Below are 25134 nucleotides of genomic sequence, written 5' to 3' on the forward strand. Positions count from 1 at the left end.
GATCAAAATCTTCATTTTAGAGCTGGCCTCAGAAGTTCCCATCAACAGTGGTTAAGTCATAAATTAATACTTGGTCTAAACAGTCACAGCACAATGATAAGACTTCCTGAGGTGAACACTAATAGTGAAACACCAACCTCTCTATTAATTGTGCATGAACTAACCCCCACTTTACAAATGAGCCTTTAGAAGGTACCTAAAACACCAGGAGTGTGAAGAAAATCTGTCAAGAAAATTCAAATGAGGATATGGTGACCTCTGTGCAGAGACGGGAATCAGAAGCCAAGTCTGCCATCCAAACTGCTTGGAGAGCCTAAAGCTGCTTTAAGCAGGAGCCTCAACACTCTAGAAGCCTCATCTAGACTGCAGAAGTGAGGGTCTCACCCTAATTGAACTTCACAAGAAAAGGCAGGGACAATGTTGCTTAATTATAACATAATCAGTATGTTTCATTACCTTAATGTGTAGCTACGCCCTAGCTATGACCAAACAATACCACAGGTTTAAAAACCAAACCCTAGGAGATCTGTGTTCTGCAAAAAATCGAAAGACAGCAATGCTACAATACACAAAAGTTTATTTTTTTCTTTTCTGAAGGCAAAATATAATAGAACCTAACATCAATGTATTTTGTACAACAAAACAGCTTTTATATGAGAACAGACAATCCATGAAGAGTTTTTAAGTCTTATAACTGCTTCCCTTTTTTATCATGCTTTCCTGTGGTCAACAAAAAGTTGGCACAGAAGATGTCACAGCAGTCAGTCAGCGGGCATGCTCCCTCAGATCCTTGTCAGCTGGTGCCACAGGCTGGAGGGCAGGATACTTTCTACTTTCTCCATCACAAAATTTAAAGGGGCAAAGAGGGTGCTGAGAAACTGCAAAGAAACCAGATACACATTCAGATCAAAATCCAGGAGACAATCTTTCAAGAGAAAGCTGTCCAGTAAGACAAGATATTCTTGCTGTGTTCCTCTGTAAAATCCTCTAGCATGATCAAAATGAAATAATTCACACATAAAGACTTTCAAATTTTTGAACCTTGCACATACAGAGATTTATGGATTTTGCAGTAAAGAAAGCCAGAGCCCACCTCTACAAAGATCAAAGTGATGAACTACAAAAGTTTCCACACATCTCACATCCTAGAATGAAGCTCATCCTAAAGCCACTAACCTAGCCAAAACCTAGTGAAGAGAAAGAGAGGCTTTTTCATAACAGGGGTATGCCAGACCACCTCACAGAGACAAACATTGTGTCTTGAGATTCAGGTTTAAAATGGTTCAGGGTTATCTACAGATCTGCCCTATACACTGAGGCATCACTAACTGTAATTTATACTAACATATTCTGCATCACTGACCAAAATTTATCTTAACATCATCTCTCTAGTACAGAACACAACATTCAAAGTCTTCAATATATTAGTGTTCAGACAGGCCTGTGGAAAAAATCAAGATGGAGGACATTTTATCACAGGAAAAAAAACACTGGCAGCTACATGTCACAGAACTCAGGTATTCAAAGCACTCCTGAAATACATATTAAGTTTAATTTATTATTAATACATTTGAGAAATACATGTTAACTTCTTCTGTGGCAGAAGAACTAAGCATAAAATCTCATTATGCTGCCAGCATATAGTCTTTGTTCAGGATATAAGTCTGATAAGCACAGGAACAAGGGTAACAGGGACAGATTTGGGATCTACAACTGTGACAGTATAAGAAAACTAAAGATTTGATTGAAAGAGCCAAACAAGGGTCATACATTTCAGTAACTTCAGTAACTAAGGAACAGAAATTCCAATCACTGAATCCAAGAAAAGCCTTACAGAGAAGTTAATGATCATATGCCCAAGTTAAACACTTACTGTCTACCTAACACCTATATACACACTTGAGAAACAAGAACGTGTAATATTACTTCAGGTATGTTTCAGCACTTTTTGCTGAAAGAAGAGGTATCTTCTGCTACAATCGATCTTATTTTGTGTCTTCTAGAGCTAAAGAAAAAAATTCTTGTTGCATGAACTGCTGCTGTACCAGACCCTGCTCACAGGCCTGGGTTAACAGAAGACCCAGCTCACCTGCAAAGGGGTTTGAAAGAGTACTGACAATCTGGAATTTGCCAAAACCTTTCAGCCTGGCCTCCTCCACCCTGCTCCCTATACCCCCAGATCAAAAGTACCAAAGACATTAAAAACAAAGCCAGGAGACCAGTCTGGAAACATGAGACCTAAAACAGAGACAAATGTATTTGAGAAAATGTATTACAATGGAAGATACTCAGTATTTACTGGAGAAGGAATTTTTTACTATCCTAGAGCTTTTCTGTTAGTGGATTTTTCATCTCCTAGCATGCTGGAGCATTCATGTTCTTGGTTTTGCAAAGAAAAAAGTTTGGTTTAGAATAATTCATGGCTCTTCCCACTAATTCTCCAAAATTTATTAATCCTTAGTGGATTAAAAAAGCAGAATTAGGAGAGATTTCTTTGGATGTAGTTCAGGAAAGTTATGAGGGAAATATTGAGACAACTTCCTCCTTGGCAGTTCAGGGAAAAAAACACAGAAATTTGTCCTGGTTAACAGTACACTCTATTTCTGCTCATACTGAGAATTTCTATTGCACTGGAAATCACATCAGTCATTATGACTCTACACAAAATACAGGGGTTCTAATAACTAATAATGAACTGTTATTAGTTTATTTTAATGGATTATATATGAAAATACAGGTATTAACTTCTCCCACCAAGCCCTTTTTTTTTTGGCAAAATCACAAGACATCAAGTCTAAGAAGAGAGCCATATAAACCAGAGAAGACAAGCAGCTGTGTCTTACTGATTAGCAAGCTTCACAGTTGTGCATATATCCCCTGCTCAGATATGGACTGATGCTTCTGAGTAGGCAGATATTTAATACCTGGAAGTATTTAATTCAGCTTTTCCTGCATTGGTGTCTTTATTTACCAGAAGGGAGCAGCAGCAAAGAATACTCACAGCTTTTGCGAAGACCCCCATGAGCTCTGGGAACTGATGTGTCAGGAGGGCGAGCATGGCTGTGAAAGAACAGAGTCCAGCAGTGAAGAGGATGAAGAAGGGAAGCTCTTTCTTGGGATAAACTGAAACCTCATGAAATGCTGTAGAAAAAGATATGAGAAGGGGAAGGCATTTTACATTGAAAAAAACCAAAACACAACAGCAAGCAAAACCAGACCAATATTCTCACATAATTTGAACAACCAGAGACAGACAAAGATGCTTTTGAAGGAAGAAGAAGATGGAAGGTCTGATACATCTAAGGACATTATTGTTGTGTCAGTTGTCTGCCAAATAATTGTCTCTAAAGATCATATTTCTGGTTTACTCTCGTGCAATGTCCACATCCCTTTTGTCTTCCTTGTGTCAGCAACAACTATCATGCAGCTCTGCAACAGCTACTCCCAGAAAACTTAAGACTTAGAAATAAAACACTTTAAATTTTTTTTAAATGTACATCACTAACTAACCCCATGGCTGCATATTTGCTAATGCTGATACACAGACAGTGCAGAAATGTGCCTGGAAGCAGCAGTGAGCCCAACCATATGAAGCATTGCTGCAGACCAGTTAAAGCAGGCTGTACAACTACAGCCTTTGTAACTGTAAATTCTGAGGGTTTTATCTGCAGAGCAAGAAAAATTATCCTAAGAGCAGGACATATAAGCATATATTTTAAAACCTGGAAATTAAATAAACAGTGAATTTTTAAGGTGTTTGTTAATATAGGAATCCGATAGGAATACAGACATTTCCTTGACTCTGGTATAAAAAATCCTTCACTGGCCTTTAGAAAAAACAGCACTGAGATGACTAAAAGGGTTAGAAGAAGATAATGAATATTTTACCAGAGGGATATAACCCTTAAACTTTTATGGCAGTTCAGATTCAGGGTGAAAATTTGTCTACGCTGGCAAAAGGTCAGGTGGACTCTTACCTGTCTGTTTCACTCCTTCAGTCTGTAGTTTAGAGCTACAGTCAAGAGAAATGCAAACTTTGAAACATTTTTTCCTCATATAGGACCAAATTTAAGGCTTCCTATATACTCAAATCCTATGGCTATTCATATATATGAAACACGACTCTTCCATGTTGCCTACTTTCTTTCCTTCAGTCATCAGCTCTTATCTCTTTGTACTTGCAGACTACATAAACACAGGGTAATCCAGCAACATTCAAGACCATTCATTCAGAGTGGAGTGGTTCTCAAAACCGAAAGCAGGAATTCATAAGAGTTTAATTTAAAATATTAAAAACTAAAAGTATGTATGACTCTTGAGTCTGCTAGTTTGATAAGTTAAAAAAAAATAACAGCAGGGATAGATTACAACTTCTCTTTGATTTAAAATAAATGTAGAGATCAGAAATACCAGAACATGGACTTTGTAAGTCTAGGATCTCTTGCACTATTCTTGCACTGCCTTTTCACACAGGCACAACTCTGCTTTTCCAATCTGTTATCCAGTCAGGGCAAAAGTTTTGTAATTGACATTTTTAATTTGGAGAGCCTATCAGATTGCTGTGTTCTGATATATCTAGCTGACTCTCCCATAAAACACACACAATTAAAGGGTGTGGACAGGTATGCAAAACCCCTCTAACCCACCTGTGTCTGTCATTGCGTTCTAAACCCTTCCCTCCTCTACCCCAGGAGATTTTGCAGTGAAAGGCATTTCCCATAACTGCCAGAGCAGAACACACTGCCTGCATATACTGTTAAAGAGTCCTGCTGTTAGCTTGTAACATTTGACAAGAACAATTAGTTTTGCATCTAAAAAAAGACTGCTGAACTATTCAGCATGACTTTCTCATTCCTAAATCTCCAGACACTCCACCCTCCCCAGCTCAGCATCCCTCTGAGTAAAGCAAGCAGAGCACTCTGAGAGGTGTTGTTATAATTAGGATGATTATAATGGGGTGGGGAGATACTGTCAGTTGCCAAGGATTTCTGCGTAATATCAGCAAGAATGTGCTGTGAAGGAGAGACTTGCAATGAGTGGATTTTCGCTGTATTATTCTCATCTAATGTTTACTCATGTAGGCTTATAAAAAGAGGCAACACCTTTTTCAGCCCAAACCAGAGAGCTTGTGAATGAAAGACTACAAAGGATGCAAATGCCCAGCTTTCCCAGCAGAAGCAGGCTTCATTTTACTTGTTCCAGAACAAATTTTTCTTTACTCCTTCTTTGGGAGAAAGAAGGTGAGAGAAGAATCGTCTTCCTTGGACAAACTTTTATTTCCCTCCCCTGCCCTGACCCTGCAAACTTGTGTGTGTTCCACTCATGCTCACACAAAATCCCACAGAGAGTACATGTGGGAATGAAGTGTAACTGCAAGCTTGGCTGCTTTGGCTCTTCCTCTGCATTCTTGTGCTTCACTGCATGCACTGCAATGAGTCTCATTAGCTTAGACTGTAATGCTTCTTGAGGGCTGGATCTCTGTTTATATCTGTATCTGGGAACACTGCTGGCACTTTCCTAACACACGCTATAAACGCACATAAAATTGGCCGAGATGACTTCACATCAGCCTCTTCGTAATAGTACACATGCTGTAACATGAAGAAAATTCTTTCTTGCTATTAAAGACTGCTTTTTGGAAACTGCAAGCACAGCCTGTCATGAGTACTAGCTGCAGTAATGACCCAGCTGTCCTCAAGCAAGTTGGATTCTTCCTTGGTATTTAAGTAGCTACCAAGGATTAACAAGGCTGTGACACTGTGCTTTTGGTTTGATGGGATGTTAATCTAGATGAAAGATCAGTGTCTTGGCAAGAGACAATAGCAAGATCTAACTGATTTGGATCTCTTGGGCAATATCTCTCCCTGTCTGTAAGCTGTCACAAATACTAAATACAGCTAATTGTTATGAACTATGCTGAGGACCTGCCTCTTGAACCATCGTGGGAGCTCCAGAGGCTCACTGTCCATCTGATTATTCTAATCCAGTGTACTCAATTTAAAAGGCATCAAAGGAGACCCATGCTGCAAGACTCAGGTAAACAATTTTTTGGTGTCAATCAAGAAGAAAAACATCAAACATACATGGTAGTAGTTCTCTATCTGCAGTTTCTGTACAAATAGGGTAAGGGTAGAAAAGATGTCCTTTTTCCAGTGGATAGGGGATCATTCTGAAAGCTGAAAAGAAAACATGGTGTATAAGTTACTGTGAGTGTGGCAGTCATGAATACTTGCAATTCTGAAAAACAAACATAGACAAAACACTTATATTTGGTTCCAAACAGCATATAAATTGTTTAATGAAATGCCAAAATAGAAATCTACATTGAGCTTTTAATCACAAAAACTCCTATGTTTGTTTTTATTCTTGAGACAATGTTCATGAATGTCAGGTGAGACCACATTACAAGGACATACAAAAATGTTTGCATAATCAAAGCCCATTATCCTCCCAGATTTACACATTTTGTCTTAGGCTTTTAGGCTGCAGAATTTTTAATTTCAGGGGAAAGAAGTGTATCTGATATAACAGGTATAGCCTACAAAAAATGAATAGCCAAGCCAATACTCACAGTCTCTGTGCATCAAGAATAATAGAAATTTTTAATGGAAAAAATACACTACTCTTTTTCCATTACACTCCAGCAAGCCAGGTAACACTCATGACATGAGCTCTGAGGACCAGTTTTCCAACAGTCATGTTTTCATTTTCTATTTGGCAATCAAATATTAGTACTAAATTATTAAACCCAGTTTCCTCTCATGCATTCTTTCTAAATGCAGCAGATCAAGTCAGGTTTCCAATATAAATCTTCAGGTCATCGATTAAGTAATACTTAACCTTATGAATTTTTAAAATTGAAAATAGTAACAGAGAGGGAGGGAAATGGATTACTAGATCTTGACAGTGCTGAAGTCATAGGCCATCTGAGTGTGGTTTATGGAAACATCAGAATACTTGAGAGAAATATAGCTTTGCATCAAGGCATCCGTTTCCATTATCCTATGTATTATTTTCACTGTTAAAATGTCATCAACATGTTATTCTCACTACTCCTATGAACATCAGTCACTGAAGCAGTATTTTTCCCAGCAGATGTCCTAGAAGCACTGCACACTTAAGTTGTTAGGTACAGCCCAGTGCTACACAATAACACTCCATTATCTCTCACTAACAAGGCCACTTAAGAATTTGTTTAAATACACAGTTCCCCAATATTTTCAGCTGTGCAAATTGCATTTGAAATAATGTTAGCTGTATTTTTTGTGAAATTATATTACTGTATCTTTTATTGATTGCTGTATTTAAAGCAATAGTAAAGAAGGCAGAGATCCTAAACGACTGTAAATCAACCTGGGCTATAATGCTCTTCCAGCATTAACCACCTCTCTCCATAGCAACCCAAAAAGCCAATTACAAATACAATAATCCAAGCTGTGTATGATCTTAACACACAACAAACTTGAGTGTCTGTACAAAAACATATGTGGAATGTGTTCAATGCTCATTTCTTCAAAATCCCTAACACAAGTTTTTCCTTCCAATTTGGCTTAATATTGAAACAGACAATCAAGCCTCTTCTGCCTAATCCTAAGACAGAGTAATATTAAGATTTTGATCAAAATACAGTGTGAGGTAAAGATGTTGCTTTTACAAAACAAGTGAAAAATATCTGGATAGATTTTACTCAATTTAAGCAGTCATGCTTGACATGAATGAGACCAACTATGGGATATTTATCTGTATCAGTTTGTGTCTATGTAGGTACTTCTCTGCCTTACTCCTATGCTATTATCCTATGCTATTATCCTATTTTACATTAACTGACTCATGTAGCACAGAGGCAGTTTGCCACTTACCACGTACAGCAGCTGCAAGAGCTACTGGAGCAATTGGGAACCCCTAGGTTTCTTTTCCTCTTTCAAACAGTAGGAATTTTAGCACAAGTTTAGAAATCAATAGTGACAAACCATCACCCCAGACACTTTTGAAACTTGGTTACACTTGAAACTACAGACCTCCTGTACAGAGAACCTGGCCCAAACACAGTGGTGGCACTTGGGCTTTTATAGTTGTACTGCAAATAAACACATAGAAAGAAAGCAAGGGCAACTCACCATGTATTATTATGTAAACTGTTGGTTAAAACTAGTATTTAATTACATTTAACTTCTCTGTCATGTCTTCACTGGTTTTTACTTAGTTATGCAGAGATGCCAAGATATGGACCAAACATTATGATTATTGGCATAGACACTGTGAAACCATTAAAACCCCTGGCTGTCTTCATGTGTGAGCAAAATTTGAATAAGAATTTTGAGGACTTGTGCACTGTTTGTATTTTTCTGAAGTCACTGTACAAAATGAATTATGGATTTTTCTGCAGAAATTATGCAATTATATTCATTTACATCTTTACAGGCTACTATAGAGCTATTAGCTATTCAATTACATGTTCAGATTGCTGAATGTGGAGATAATAAGAAGGGGAATGTAGTTAGCTGAGAATTCCCTATGTTGCCTTCAGGCACAGATGACTTGTTTCCTAAATGGCAGGAGGACTGCAGGGCAGCCAGACTCCCGTGCCAAAACCTGGTCCTGGTACAAAGCCCTTCAGGGGCGCCCCAGCCTGACAAAGCAAAAGAAGATCTGCTCAGGCTTCCCTGCAAAACACTGCTTTTACTGATGGAATAATCAACCCTGAGCTAAAGGACTTCTGCAACAATCCAGAAAAGAAGAAACACTGCGTAAAAGCAAATCACTGAAAATAAGCCATTGGGAAATGAACCTGTGACAGAGAAAATAATAGACTGGGAGAAATAATGGGAGAAGAGCTAGCAGGGAACAATGCAGCAGAGCAAACCCCAGTCAGCAATGGTATGGATTACTGAGCTAGGTGTTCTATACACCTGGAAAATAAACCAGTGCATCCTCAGGGAGCCTACACTGCAAATTAGGCAAGTTCAAGTCATTTCATACTGTAACTGAGATAGTAAGTCACTTTTACACTACAGGTATTAAGTGCATTTCTATAGGAATTATCATGGTATAATATCAAAGTATCTTTTCTATCAAAGCTAAATGAGGACAAAAAATGGTGAAACACTCACACACACAAACAACTTGGTATAGTAACATATGGAAAGGATGATAAAGAATATAATAAAGCAGAGAGAAATGGGGAACTAGATTATATTAAGGAAAAAAACTGCATCAGAAAAAAGGCCAACAAAGTCTGATTATAAATTGTACTTTTAAATTGTCTGAAATCTGGTAAAAAAACACGTCTCAAAGACAAGATAAGAGATATTAGAAAGCTAGTATATGATCTTTGGAAGTCATATACTCCAACCTCCCACTCAAAGCAGGGTCATTTCCAAGTTACGCTGACTTGCTCAGAACTATGTCAAGCTGAGCTCCAAGTATCTCTGGGGCAGGAGATCCACACTGTGAAAATATGTTCTTAGGTCTGGATTAAATTTATCTGCTTTGAACTTGTGTATATTGCTTCTTGTCTTTATGCTAGGCTGTTCTGTGAAGACTGTGGCTCTCTCTTCCATATCATCTCTTTGTTGTGTGGTGGAAGACAGCAACTGGATTATCTCTTCACCCACTATGAGACTTTTCCAAGTTGAACAAAAACAGCTTCCTCAGCATTTTGTCCTATATCACATATTCCAGTCCCCTATGCATCCCAGTAATCCTTCACTGAATTCACTCCAGTTCGTCCATTTAAGAACAAAGTTATAAAATACAGCATTGCTTTACGTTACACATTAATCTACATCTGCCTATAAGGCACACTCATAATTTCCAAATATCAAAGCATTCACAGAATCACAAAATGGTGTGGGTTGGAAGAGATCTTTAAAGATAATCTAGTTCCAACTCCACTGCCATGAACAGGGGCACCTTTCACTAGACCAAGTTGCTTGAAGCCCATCCAACCTGCTCTTGACATTTGGAGGGATGGCGCATCCACAGCTTCTCTGGGCAATCTATTCCAGTGCCTCACTACCCTTACTGCAAATTATTTTTTGTTTATGTCCAATCTGAATATATTCTCAGTTTGAAAACATTTGTTCAAATAATGACAAACAAGTCTCTGGAATGAAATAAGTTAAATTATTATCTCCTTATCCATGAGCAAGAAAATATGTCTCAAAGAAGTTGGGAAATTTTGTTCAGTATTACACAGCAAACACAAGATTTCAAACCCCTTTCACTCATTAAATGAAGTTTGTGTTTTCAGTTCAAATTTCAAATATTTCAATGCTGGTGAGGATGTAATAGTGTCCCAAATTCTCACATACTATACTTGACAAAACCTATTACTTTTTTCATGACATTCAACAAAAATATTTTATTAGCTCCTTTGTAAGAAAGATGATTACTTACTGCCTTCCCAAGTACAGTGTAAGAGGTTTAATGCCCCCTCTACTCTTTTCCAGTGCTGAAGATGAAAGAAAGCATATGCTATTGCTTCACTGTCCCCTCTCTTCAGAATATGTTCAGGGGGCAGAATGAGGCTTTTCATTTCTAGTAGATACTGAAATAAAAAAGCAGAGCACAATTATTGCAGAGGCAATACAAAACACAGAAAGCTGACTGCAATTCTATAATGCACACTGAAAGGTCTATTTCTCTAAAGTATATTTTCTCATAAGGCTTCCTCAAATGTGTACCATCACCAACTGCACTGGAAGACAGCTATTGAATTATTCCCAAAAACTAAGATATGCTGTCAGATGGTTCTGCTCTACCGGAGTAGTATGGGGACTATAGAGAAATTCAAAATGAAACATCTCTTATTGAAAAGATGAAAAAAAGGGCTCAAAGCAGAAAATGGAATTTAGTTACAAGAGCTTTCTAATTAAAAGCATTTATAATAAAATGAAGAAGACTTTAAGCATTTTGATGCAAAAAATCTTTCTATAAGGAAACATATAATTCTTATAGTTCACACGCAGGTTGCTGTATTTACTGTATTGCCATTAACTGGTAGCGAGATCTATGAATATGAAAGGCTGGCAGCCACCTAAGTAGCTAAGAACAAGTTACAAAGTAAAAATGTTACAAAATATAACAAATGCCTGATATCTGAAGGTGGGGGTAAAAGTATAGGACCTTTAAGCTTGCTACTTGAAATATCTGTTGAATGTGTCATTACAATGAAAAACATCACTGACTAAACCCACAAACAATTTTCACAGAAAATTTGCCCGTAACTGGCTCCCCCCACCCAGCAGAAGCCAATGAAACATACAGAGGGTTCATGACACAGGAAAAGATAGAGTTCTCATACATTATTCAAGCAGGTGATTTTCCCTCCCTCCTCATTTTTCCTCCCTCCTCCATGAACTAGACTAACTACTTAACTAGACAGACAACTAACACCAGTTCAGCAGACATCACTGCTACTGCTACATTCCAGTTATTGGAGGGGAAGAAACAGCAGAAGGTAAAGATGAATCCTTTCCTGTAAAGGATGTTCTTGCTGGCATCCTTTACAGAAAAGGAGAGACAGACAGAAACCAAGCTGCTGAATCAGCTCCTGTTTGTCAGTTCTCCTGAGGAGTGCGACATTTCCCAGCTGTGTGCTGACTGCTCTTTTCCAGGATGCCCAAGATCAAACGTTCTCCCCACCAGACCGTTCAAGTTAACAGAAAAGGCAGCAGGTGAGGCAGGCCTTAGCACAAGGCTGGGAAAGGAAAGGTATGGCTGATTACTGGCAGTGAAGGAGGGAGTGTGAAGCCCCTCCATTTCAGCCTGTGCTACAGCCTGGTCTGGAAGGAGGAGGACTGCAGGACTTAGGGACTGACAACCTCCTGCTGCAGGCACCCATGAGGAGGCACCGTAGGCAAAAGGGGGCATGGGTGGTGTCAGCATTGCTCAACCCCTGATAAATGCTGGCTTTTGTGAACAGGATGTGCTGGTGCAGAAAAGAAGGCAAAAGAAAGGAATGACAATTGAAAGTCAACCTTGTGGAAAGGAAAAGGCTAGAGGGAAATGAGCACCAACAGCATGATTTCGTGGAGGATGTCCTAGAGAGTGTCATCCCTTTGTCTGATGGAGCTGTTGTGCAGGTAAGAGATTTGGAGAGCTTATGATCAAAAGAAGAACTGTCAATTCTGGGGAATAAATGAATACCTCAAGGAGAAATCACATGTTTCTGATGTGGGTAACTATTATAAGAGGAGAAACTGCAGTGGGAGTAGTTGAATGTGATACTGGATTTTCCCTAAACCCTTTCAGAAAAATCGGAGAGAGCTGCAGAGCAGGTGGATTAATGGAGGAAGATGCAATTCAGTAGGCAGTCCAGGGGATTAAGGGTGATAGAGGGAACAGCATAAAGAGCTGACAAGGCGGAGGGAGCTGCCAAGCTGACATGGATACAGCAAACATTCACTGCCCTAATGAATGCCTCACCCTTTTAAAAACACACATTATACTTGTTGAGCAGAATGCAATACAGCTACAAGAGCTGCAGGTTTCTACCTGTTTTATTAATTTAGAACATTAACTCTTATTTCCATATTTTCTGCAAAATTAAATGAGAAAACAAGTTTTCAACATTCAAATGTTTTAGCCAAAGGAAAAAATATAAGCAAACCGAATGACATGTCACTATTAGGGATAGAAAAACCAGGAAGGAATGTTGTATTTCTAGGAGCATTAAAAGAAAACATGTGTTTTGACTCTTATGTATTGCTTGTTATCAGGAACTGAAAAGAAATCAAGTGGCAATACCACATGGAAGGATGTATCTTGACACATCTCCAACTGCATTTTTTTTCAGGAACAAATGAAGAAGTTTAACTAGAACAAGAAATAAAATGCCATCACCATCTGGGCTTATCATGCTCTTGTAAAAAATGAACCAGCTCAGAAACCAACAGCCTCTAGAAACTTTCAGTCAGAATGATCTCTTCACTCTTGAGGCCAGTGACAGGACTTGTTGAGCACTGGAACAGGCTCCTCAGGGAAGTGGTCACAGCACCAAGCCTGACAGAATAAGCTTTCTGACAATGCTCTTGGACACATGGTGTGACTCTTGGGGATGGTGCTGCGCAGGGCCGGGCGTTGGACTCGATGATCCCTGTGGGTCCCTTCCAACCCTGGCATTTTCTTTGATTTGATGATTCTGTGACCCAGCCCCAATGATGCTGGAAGCAAATACTGGAGTTGCACAATGATTTCTGCCATCATGAGATAGCTGAATTAGTCCTTTGCCACTGTGTTGTTCTGGCTTGAATTTTTTTTTTTTGATTGTCTTTTTTTTTGCTTTTTCTGACCCCTCTCTTCTCTCCCTCTAACCTAACAATCAAAGATCCACATTTAGGAGTTAGAAGTGCAACAGTAGTTTTTATGTACTTCTACAGAGGGCTTCTGGGCCAGTTACATGACCTTGTGATAGACACAGCTCAGCTACAGCCGTTCTGTACACATTCAGGAATGAGTTTAATGTCGTTTGGAGAATGAAAATGGACCTTGTATACATGAAGTGCAACAGAGTGGAATTTATATTTCTCTTGCTTAAATCAATCAGGTATACATTATCTATTCCACAATATTGACAGCTCTCTGGCTCCTAATTCTCTCCTGCTGGAAGTGCTTTTAGCATTCTATATTACTCCAGTGACCTTTTATAAAATAAATCAACCTAACACAGGTTCCCTTCTTTTCCTCAATTGTGCAATTTGACTCTGAAATTACAGCTCAGGTCGCAAACAGACAACAGTCACTCCTGCACCTGTGACAGCATCCTTCCAGGCCAGAATATGAGAGTTTAACATTGCTTGAATAGGAACTCTCATCTTCCCAGTGGGATGAATAGATAGAATAAGCTTAAGAAAGTTCCAAAATACTGGTTTCTTCATGCCTAGTGAAGCCACTTTTAGGTCACCTTTCAAATTCTCATTGCAATTAAGAGGTTTGGCCTTTCTGCTGGAAATACAACAACAAATCAGTGTCTCACTGAAGAGTTAAAAACTCTCTCAAACATATCTCAAATAGTTTCTCTGTAATATCATGGGGTGTGTGGAGCAGATTAATTTCCCATCTGGTCTATGAATTTGTTTGCATTATTTGTTTCTATTAGCAACTACAACTTACTAGAAACCACACAAGCACATGGACAGACACAATTCTTACTAAGAAAATCAAAATAAATTAAAAAAATGAGAAGGGATGCAACAGAGAACAGTTGAATCTTTAAAAGTGTTTAAGTCAATGGTTTGTTACATCCTTCTAAGAGATTGTTTATAGACAAAATTGGCATTTCTCGAAGTAATATCAATATTTAAATTTTTTTATTGAAATGCAGCATACTTCAGCAGAGACTCTCTTCAAATCAATTCAGCTCCTGGCTTACATACAAACCCATACAACTGTTTGCAGGACATACTCTTGGCTCACTTTCAATTATCAGATATATGGACCATCATCTGTTTTCTCTTTAATTAACACCTCTAGTCTTATACACCACAGAAAGGAAGGGAGTGCTTTTCAGGAGGAGTTTGAATGAAGGGAAAGAACTCTGCAAATCAGTTCAGGAAGGGTGTTCCACAGCTGATAAATGTCCAAGAGACAGCTGTGGTAGCTTATCAGCATTTGCTTTTTATAGTCCTGTTACATACAAGTAGGGAAGTCCCAGATACATATAAATGATATTGATGAAATTGTGTGTCTGTGTATACATACACCTTTTCCCCCAACCACTCCACAAATTATGCACTCTTCATTATATGGCATGTACATAAAAACCTGGAATTACAGCTGGAATTACAGCTTCAGTGGCAATACAACCCTCTCTGTTTATCTCCCCAATTTTTGTGTAGTATGGTAAGTAATTTGTCACATTTTCTTGTTTATTTCTTCCTCACTCTGAACAAAAGACTCATTAACATTTAAATCCTAGAGAAGCTCTGAACACACATTCATTTTGTGACCCTGTTAGATTTCTTGTGATGCTGCTTGCTAAAACTTATCCCCATTTAATTAAAAAAAAGTCAATTACAACTGAGTGGAAGTTGAGGTGTAATATCCACACACTGTGTAAAATTATAACCAAAAATGAACTTTCACACCTTAATGTCCTTTAGCTAATTGCAGCAAGAATGAGTGTGAAATCACCCGTATATTAATATGTATTAGGCTATTCTGTTTTAATGATACAGTATAAACTAAAACAACCTCTGGAATCTGCTCCTATTACTACCTTGTCATTCTGGTAATTAATGTTTCACAACGGTTTTCAATTTCAGAGTGTCAGACTTTGAAAAGTAGAGGGAATCAATTAAGAACATGAACTTAAAAAGAGATTGTGATGGAAACACATATCAATAGCATGAAGATAAGTGGGGGAAAATGGAACAGGCTCCCAAAGATTGCTCATGACAGGCTAAACTGGTATTTTTCCATGGCAAGATCTCCAACTAGGCTTCAGTAAAACTTTTAGAAAAGTTCACCCAGAACAGGACTGCGCTAGAGAGTTAAACTGGCAACTGGGCAGGAGAGAAATACCAATGGTTGTTTTGTTGCAAGAACCATTGGGATGGAAGAAAGTAAACAGAGAAGGCCTGGAACGAAGCTTTATTTAATATTTTCCTTTTGTAGTATAGCACAAAAATAGAAGCTCGGCTAATATTACAAAAGGACTCATTCTCACCTAAACTTTGCTGTCTAAAAATCAGGCTTTTACTGGAAAAGAGTTTCATAGTCACTGTAGAAACATTGAGGAGGAAGTCTGTCTAAAGATGTCTAAGGCAGTTCATTCTTTCCATTGCCTGTAGAGGGAATCTAGATGATTTTATTAAGCAAATAACTTTCAGACAGCTATTTAATGGTTGGCATAACAGAGAAAGCTCACAGAGAAAACATTTACTTCCTGCAGTGCATGAGAATTAACTTTCTGCGATCCATGTCTACAAATGGAAGAGGATTTGTGTTTATCTTGCCCAGACATGGTGTTCAACTGTAACTAATGAATAGGCTCCCTACATTAACACATTAACACATCCCAGTTTTCTGCTGCTCACTTACAAAGGGCAATACTAGCCCAAAGGTTTGTGGGGTGAAGTTCAGAGGCCAAAAAGTCCAATTGCCAAGAAACATTCGCCTTTAGGCCTTCAGCAGCCTCAGCAATTCTTATTGCTGAGATACAAACCCCAGAGAGCAGGTATGGGAATTAGAACACAAATCCATTTTTTTTTTTTACTTTGCAGTTCTCAGCAATTCTTCATCTCTGAGCTTTGCATTCTCAAAACTTAACAACAGGTTGCTGCATAAGGAATTACTAATGGAAATTATATGAAGTACATCATGAACTCCGAAGACAGGTTCTTTTGTACAGCATGCCAGAAACATTTTCTTACATGCAATCATCAAAACAAATAAAATATGCTACTTTGAACTACAAGATATTTAGTGACAATTTTGCAAATAATAATCTATCTTTATACATGATCTACCTGCAGCACAGCATTTGGTGAAATTCACATCAGCTAAAATTTCAAGGGTCACAGTCCTGAATATGAGATTGCAAACCAAAAAACTGTGCATACTATCAGCTTTTTTCCCTTTCCATTGTTAACTCTTTTCCACAACATCACTCATTACTCTAGCACAAAAATCAGGATTTCTATCCTCAGCAGTGTTAGAGCTGCAACAATGTTTTGTCAATACTCACTTTTGGCACATGTGGATTAAATTCTACTGCTCTGTGAATAGCTTCTACTGCATTCATCTCTGCAGTACTCAGCCCTCGCCTTGAGGCAGCCTCTGGAGAAAATCTACAAAAGCAAAGAAACAAACACATTAGGTCAGAAATGCTAGTAAGAAAAAGTCAGGAAAATAATCTAGAACATGGGCCCATGTAACCAAACTGAGTAATTTTCCTATGCTCACCAAACTTCCATAGCAAGTGGAAACTCTGAGTGATCTACTACATCAAGGCCAATAAAAATCCCAGCAGAAGCGGAAAGCATGTTTGTGTCTAATCATGGCAGAAAGTCAATCCAAACAGTCCCTTCTCTGTCACTAACCTAAATTTGCTCTAAGTACCTTGCTAGGGGCATATTCAAGGCTGAAATTGCAGAAAAAAAAATTAAAAGAAAAGAAAAAATAACAAGACCAAAAAGCCAATGCCAAATTATTGTTGGAGGGTTTATATTAAAAACAGGTTTGGGGAAGTTTTAGGAAGGTTCCCAACCCAATGCCCCTGGGTCAGGTTGAGATGGAAGCACGATGCAGCAGCAGTAGCAGGTGGTCTACTGGCTGCAGCACCATTGAGGGTAGCATGCCCAAACTGTGGGCAAATCATCTGCCCCAGTGAATAAAAAACCAGACCATGCAATCTCTTTCTCACCTCACACCCCACGGCTAACTCCAGAGCTGTACTTGGCAGGCAGACACCACAGGGAAAGCTGTGACAACCTTAGCCCTGCCCTCCCAAGCTGGAGTCGCTGTGTAGGGAGGAAAGATGTTGCAGTAGGTACTGGCGATCTACAGGATAAAAAGAATGAAAGAAAATTACTTAGATCTTGATGTGTACATACACTTTAAAAGCAAAAACTGTCAGGATGTCAGTCAAGAAAATGACTTTCCACTCCACTTGCTTTTAAACTTTAGGGGGCATTCGACCCTCAGGTGCACAGACACAACTCTGCCTGAGATTTGTGTGAAGGCATCTGAGAGCAGAATGGGGGTTTTTGAGCTCCATCTCACGAGGAGCTGAGCACCCTTTCAGAGTGGGCCGGTGCTCTCAAGTCCACAGGCATCAATTAGATGTGCTCAGCACCTTGGAAGGTTGAGACCCAAGAGAAAAACATAAAAGGAATGAACAGATATTTGTGTCTCTAAAAATATGAACGTCATCTACCTCTCAGAATCCCTGACATAATAACGCTAAATCCACCTGCCGCTATTTAATTAGTTGAGCACTCTGCTGACAGCACTTGTAAAATGACATTGTTACCAATGCATCCACATTTAGTTTTTTACCTTTTTGTGGTCAGGTTTACACAAAGTTGAAGAGGTTCAGCCACACAACCCTTTTCAGTTGCATCTTCACTATACTATCTAGGAAGCCAAAGCTCACCCAGACAGTATATATAAAACTGAAACAAGAACTCATTTTATGCTATTTCTCTTCTTTTCTTCTTCCTTAGCATCTCAAATGCAATGTTTGATCACTACAGGTTTTTTATATATAAAGTAATTTTATCAATTTACCGGAGGTCTTAATTTTCCTGCTAAATGAGCAGATTGTTAGGGTGTGGGCTCAGCAAAGAAAAATCTTACATTAAATCAGGAATTTTGCTGTAATGTGGTTCTTAAGCACTTACTTGTCAGAGACAGCTCTGGCTTTGAGCAATGCAGCTGTGTAGCATATTGTTGCTGATTTTGGTAAACTTATATCTGTTGAAAAGAAAGGAAAAATTAAACATTTGAACACTTAAAAGTGTGCAGAAATAAAAGTGTTTGATTGATACTTAAGAGTAAGCATGACACACACAAAATTAGCATGTGAATTCAGAATACTTTCTAATCTTAGGACTTATGTTGCCACGTCATGTGGATTTTTATATTTCCACATGATATACAGGCTTTAAAATGAGTGTTAATTACCTCTGGAACTGCTATTTAAACAGCAACTGGTATCATTAGAGAACTAATTCAAAGAGTAACATGATAAAGACATAATGAAAGAATTCATTACGCTATAGATAAATATAGAGATAATTTGGAATACCTGGATTTTTCCATAGTTCACAAAATATCTAAGTAATACCTGAGGGCTATCTACTTCATTCTTCATGTTTTCACTAAGAAGCATCTGTCTAATATGAGTATGTGGCAGCTGTACAAGTTAAGACAGCTATTCAAGTAATGATGGATTTGACTTGCAAGTAACCAACCAGTGGATTGATTAAAGATCTACAGTAAAATGAAGTGTTTTGCCTCTTAAGAAAATGTTGGACCAAAACACACATTCACCAGAGACTCTCTAGCCATTTTATCCTCTTCCAGAGACACACAGGACCATAAACCTGACTTAACCCATTATTTAATATACTTAATTTATACATGTTTTCTACCAGCATATTGGCACGATGCATTCAAAAGGTAGAGAAAAATGCTGCTTAACAGACTTGAGTGATATATTTGTTCTCACTATTACAGAGAATTGAGTTCCACATTTTTTATCTCATGGTGTGATCCTTGGAGATGCCCTGTGCAGGGCTAAGAGTTGGACTTAATGATCCTTGTGGGCCCCTTCCAACTCAGCTTATTTTGTGATTCTTTAACCTACCCAGTAGTCATGTATTGAGACTAAAATAATCCAGCATTATAAATTTAAAGGTTACAGCTACATGAAAAAAACCCCAAACCACAACAAACCAAACCCAGTAAAGGCTGGATTCTGCAAACCCTTCTGTACACACTGATAACTTCCTATAGCAAACAGAAAATACAGCACAGCAAACACAAGGCACTGAGCTAAGTCCACTGTAGAAGCGAGGAGCAGCTAATCTGACTGTTGCTCTAAGAAACTATCTGTCCCTTGGTTTGTCATTAAACTTGATTAGAAAGATGAAATTACCATGCTAACTTGGTTACTTCAGGATTAAACAGACACTTGTTATTCACTGAACTCATGTGCCTTGCAAGATAGGGCTCCAGAAGGGAGTGAAACAGGACAAGCAAGTCCTATCTCAGCAGTCACCATCCTTCACTTATTAATAACCAAGCAACCAGGCACAGTGTTATTCTGTGAGACAGAAAACACTGTCAGAATGATTGAAGCACTTTGAAAAGGCTATCTGTTACATCCTATTATCTTTTTATGCACTTGCACTTCAAATATGAGATTTACTGATCCTGCTGGAGACTTCCCTGTAATATATTGCAACTATAATTTCGCTGGAGTATGTAATTGTAGTGACTAAAGGAATTAAAATCAACAGTATGCAGAGCAGTTTGGATGACAGATATGTTAATTACTCCACTAATAGAAGACAGCTACAGACACAGGCATGAGCACATCTTCAGTGACAGGAAGAGAAATTATTTCTGAACACGTACAATAACCCTCTTTTTATTGAGTTTTCCTTAACATTAGGAGTTAAAAATTATTTCTAGTAAACAGAAATGCCTTTTAAATGTATTAAAACAAAACACACTATCACAAAACGCTATCTTCTAGTAGACAGTAAGTGTTCCTGAGCTGGAAACATCTGTGCATACAGATTGCAAGATAATTCACAATGAACAGCTGGCATCTGCAAGGAACAGAAATGTGGTGAGATGAGCTAAGGCTCAGATACACCATGTGAGTCCTTTCTGCAGAAGAAATGGGATTTCTCAAAGAATGTTGTGCTCAAATCTGATCACCCATGGTCAAGAACAAAAAAAGCAAACAGGATTGGACTGTTTTTATATCAAACCAAATGAAATAAAGATGGAGAGAAGATCCAACTGTTTCCTATGCAGATCCACGTGGAACACCAGGAGAGAAGAAGGGTTGCTCAGGTAAAGCACAACATTGGCACACGAATAAAGAGTTCAGAATTAAATTTAGGCTGCAGATTAAAAGAAAGTTTCTGTGAAAGGAACATTTGAGGGCAATGTCCAGGTAGAACAGCAGGGCAAAAAAACCAACTAATTCTAGGATGGAGCTTGCTCAGCTCATGGAAGAGGCAGTATCATACAGGGAATGCAACAGCAGGGGCCCTGATTCACCCAGGAGGCCTCTTCCAGTACTATGCTCCTAGAGAGCAAGCAGCACTTGTTTGAGGAAAATACTTATAGACCCCTAGCAATGGAAGAAATAGATACAAATGTTCATGTTTATCACAGAATCACAGAGTGGTTGGAGTTGGACATGAGCTCTGGATATCATCTAGTCCAACTGAGACAGCCCTAAGAGGTCCATGCCCACTTGCTTTCAAAAGTGTTTTTCTTTTTGTTTATGACTAAAATACTTTAATTATAATTCTGGCTTCACCTCCAAAACTGCACCCTGATATTTTAGAGAGAGACATAAACAATTATATCTGGTAACAACTTGAATTCAGCAAGGGAATTGTGTCCAAACTAGCCCTAGGAGATATGAACTCTGTCAGAACCAACGCAAAGTTTTAAAAAATGACTCTGTCCAGCTCTCTGAGCCATCTGGCAAAATATCTTCACATACTCTGTTTCCCACCCTCCTATGATTACTTGTGGAGCTCCCACAATGTGCTGAAAGATGTGACTGCTATTCTGTTGTCAAATCCATCAGGACATTTTTGCCTAATAGAAACGGATGTGTCAATCTAGAAAAGACTCTCCTTCTTTCTCATTGCTTGTATTGTTACACAGAATACAAAAATCTAGACCTACATTATAAGCATTTTCTTTCAATAAGCCCCAATATGGGGAGGGCTAGGAAAGTGAATTCTTACTATTCATTTGCTTCTTAAGCAGTTGCTTGTGAGTCTGAACTGATGGAAAGATGCTATGGATATGCAGAGTATGCCATATATCATCTGAAATGGTCATGGGATATATTGTTCTTATCAATAGCAACTCAAACAAAAAAATTATGAATCTGGATATGGAATGATGCAACTGCCTACTAAGTCAGTAGAAGGCCCTAAATATGAAGAGATAGGCGTGTTGCAATTGCTTTAGTCATTAATAAATGCAAAAATTTAAGTCACTAATCACAAATTATTCTCTAATTTGCACAGGTGGTAGGAACAATTGCTTATAGATCAAAAGCATTCTAGTAAAGAAATATGTGCAGGCTGGATCAGTGATGACAGAAGAGAGATGCAGTCATCTATAAATACACAAACATTAAGAAAGAAAGTGAATTAAGCTGATACAAATGGTTTAAAATAAGAGTAATGTGATGGAAATCATTAAAGAAAAGTATGAGAGGAACATCAGGGGGAAAACACTATCAAAAATATTTAATATTCTATTAGAACACTGATCACATTTCCCCACAAAATGTAGTAGAAAACGTGCTGGAGGGAGCACAACTATGAATATGGTGCTTGTGCTTATGAAAACCACTTCTGATTCTCTGTACTTTTGCCATTCTTTCTCAGCAGTGGGAAACACCCCAATCAAACATACATAGCCCCTATGTTACAATGGGAAAACCACAACTAAAACTAACACTATTCAGATATGGAAAGAGTTACAACTGCTGATTTTAAACATTTCATATGCTGCTCTTGCTGACAAGCATATCGGTGACCAAGCATCATCCACTTAACAGAGTTCAATCCTAAATGCCTGTAGAGGGGAAGAAATAATTTCTGCTTAAGAAAGTTAAAGAGAGCAAGACTAGTATAATTACTTTAGACTTCTTGTGCTTTTGCATAAATAGAAAAAACAAAAAATGCCACAGAATCATATGGCAAAAAAAAAGAAACCAGATGGTATGAACAGACACAAACTGTTGCTGAAACCTAGCTGAAGTGACAAGTGATTTTGATACGGATTGAAGAAATTAGTTACTGTAAGAAGAAATTGGAAAAGATGTGATAGGAACAAAGACAAACTATTCTTTCAATATTACTGTTATGCAAACTGGAGGTCTTGATTTGTGTCTCTTGGAGAAGGTAGATTACGTTTTGGTATAACCATAACTAAAAGGAACTTTCTCTTATTGTATCTCTTTTAAAGAAACAAAAGGTTTATAAAATACTGTGTATGAGGGAATGTCCACTTCCATGTTGCCACTTGCTACATCTTTAACTCTGAAGAAAACTCTTCATTGCAATTAGAACACTTACCCATTTAGCTCCATCAGGTAGAATATCTTCAAAATGTCAAAGTGGCAAGTAATGAAACTATCTACAAAAGCTGGAGACCACAGCTAATGTAACTGAAGGCTGCATGCAATTGCTCCATCAAAATGCAACTCTCTACAAAAGGATTGTATATAAATAGAATTTACATGCAAAATCTGTAAGGACATTTAGAAATTGGACAGAAGGGGGCAGAGAAAAGACAGTAGCACTGAACTGGCTACATTTTAGGAAAGTCACTTCTCTGTATTAACTGTTAGGATTTCACTAAGTTATAAGTATTCCAAGAAATAGAAGACTCTATTTCTAAAGTTGTCTTCGGTTACAAGAGGTAGCTGGCGGTGTTTATTTTATTGCCATCTGTTAGAACCAGGTGGGGCAGTTATCTGCTGTTAATGACCACCCGTTAAAACCAGTGGGGCAGTTTTCTTTATCTCTTCCACAACTAATGCTCCCTCTGGGAAATATCTTCTTTTAATGGGCCACTGAGTGTCACTGCATGACTGATAAAATTACATCATTCCATTGTGAGATGCTCTGCCCAGGGGAAGGAGCCAAGCCCTTAATTTCAAAATTGTAATAACTTGGAGAGAAGGGGTTTACATTTTCCATTTCAAGGGATGTGCCTGCCTTCCTTAGCAGACACCTGTCTTTTCAAACCAAGACAGAAATGTTTCTTCTAAGGCCTGCATTTTGATAGAAAGCTAATTTCAAGTTCGATTCTGCCTGAGCAAGCTGTTACCAAACAGGAAAGTGTCAAAGCATAGCGCAGAATGAGATCTTTTGTATTTAAACCCCATTTCCTTTCCATGTGTCCTTTGCTCTAAAATATTGTCTCTAGTAAGCCCTGCATTTGGGACTCTGGCATGGAAACGTGGTCTTTCTCCTTCTCTGCAATAGGAGGTATGTGAGAGAAGGTTCTGTATAAGGTGTTTATCCTGCAAACCAGAAGGCTTTTAGTCTCACTGGAAAACACTGTACTTTTAAAAAATGAAAGCAAGGACAGGTTTAGAGATGAATCATTGATTCACTAAGATTAAACACAGAGGCATCCATTCTTTCTAAACCTGACTTTAAATTGCCAGAAAAGTCTGAGTTTTCACACAGTGCCCAGGTTATCACATAATATCTCTTAAAGCAACAGGCTACCCAGGGAAATTAATAAATCAATTGCTCCAAGCATCACTACAAGCAGACCAACTTGCCCAGCCATAACTGTTTCTGTTGTAAATAACATGGATATGTCTTAAATCAGAGCCAAAAATATTTTCAGAATTCAACAGTATTTAGGTCATCCTCACTCTGTTGACAGACACTGAACTCTGAAACCATAATGATGTAGCTCAGCAACAGTGCATGTTGTTTCACTAATGAGAACCTTTTTCCATGAATAATGAGTATGGACATCAGCTCTGTTGCCAGGTACATAATATAAACACAATTTAACACATGGCTTTTGGTAAAGCAGTGCATCTGCTTGCAGAGGCTGAAGTTTCACATGATGTGGTCCAACATTTCAGCCCAGGGCGGGAGCAGACTGCTCTAGGAAATAATTTGTTCATATGTTATCAAAATACAATAAATCAGGTTTGCTCTTAGTCAAAAAAAAAAAAAAAAAAAGGCAGCAGAGTGGGACCAAAAGAAACTGCAGATAGGAAAGTAAAAATGAGTTCAGTGTTTTATACTCCAATAAATCTTACAACACATGAAGCTGATGAGTTCTAAAATGAGCTGAGATTCCCTGAGACAGGCCTTCTGAGACTCATGAACTGTAAGGGTTATAGTGGTTAAGCCTGTGTTTGCTGAGTCCTTTTGCAAACCTAGTGCATACACAGACCATACCAAAGTGTGAGCTGAAACTTCCTGTGCTCCAACAGCCAAAGTAAGAGCTTTACCTTTTAAAGTCTCATTTGTTCTGACTCTATCATATGCTTTTGAGAAAATGAAACACACTTTCAATTTTTATCACCTTCCATGACACAAAGTGCTATCATGGTATTGTTTAAAATCAGGAATCAGTGGTTTTTAGTATGCCAAAGTAGAGCTTGCACTGGAGTTTAGTCTTGAGATTTGAGAATACAGGCTTAATACCTGTTTTGTCACAGTTCCGCTATTTCCCAGGACTATTACCTCATAACTACATTGAAGACTAGAGGGTGCCAACATACTGTGTTTTCTGGGGAATAAAAACCAGCATGTCTACTTATTTGCATCTTAGCATGGCAAAATAAAGAACATGGGAATATATCCCAGTGTCATAGGAATTACTGAAATACAAGAAGATATTAGAAAGACTCTGATGCTACCACTTTAGCTGCCAGTT

General features: G+C 38.3%; 1 protein-coding gene across 3 annotated transcripts in view; it reads right to left on the reverse strand.

Moving 5' to 3' along the window:
* Window positions 1-560: 560 nt before the first annotated feature.
* ST7 (suppression of tumorigenicity 7) overlaps window positions 561-25134 on the reverse strand; it is a 133606-nt gene continuing 109032 nt past the window's right edge. For all 3 annotated transcript variants that reach the window (XM_030257307.4, XM_030257316.4, XM_030257325.4), the window contains 6 exons: window positions 18348-18420; window positions 16691-16793; window positions 10399-10549; window positions 6084-6176; window positions 3002-3141; window positions 561-878 (listed from right to left, as the gene is read on the reverse strand). In XM_030257307.4, coding sequence (XP_030113167.1) covers window positions 783-878; window positions 3002-3141; window positions 6084-6176; window positions 10399-10549; window positions 16691-16793; window positions 18348-18420 — 656 coding nt within the window. In that variant the 3' untranslated portion in view covers window positions 561-782. The remainder of the gene's footprint in view (window positions 879-3001; window positions 3142-6083; window positions 6177-10398; window positions 10550-16690; window positions 16794-18347; window positions 18421-25134) is intronic.

Source organism: Taeniopygia guttata, chromosome 1A, assembly GCF_048771995.1.
Source record: "Taeniopygia guttata chromosome 1A, bTaeGut7.mat, whole genome shotgun sequence".
Classification (NCBI taxonomy): Eukaryota; Metazoa; Chordata; class Aves; order Passeriformes; family Estrildidae; genus Taeniopygia; species Taeniopygia guttata.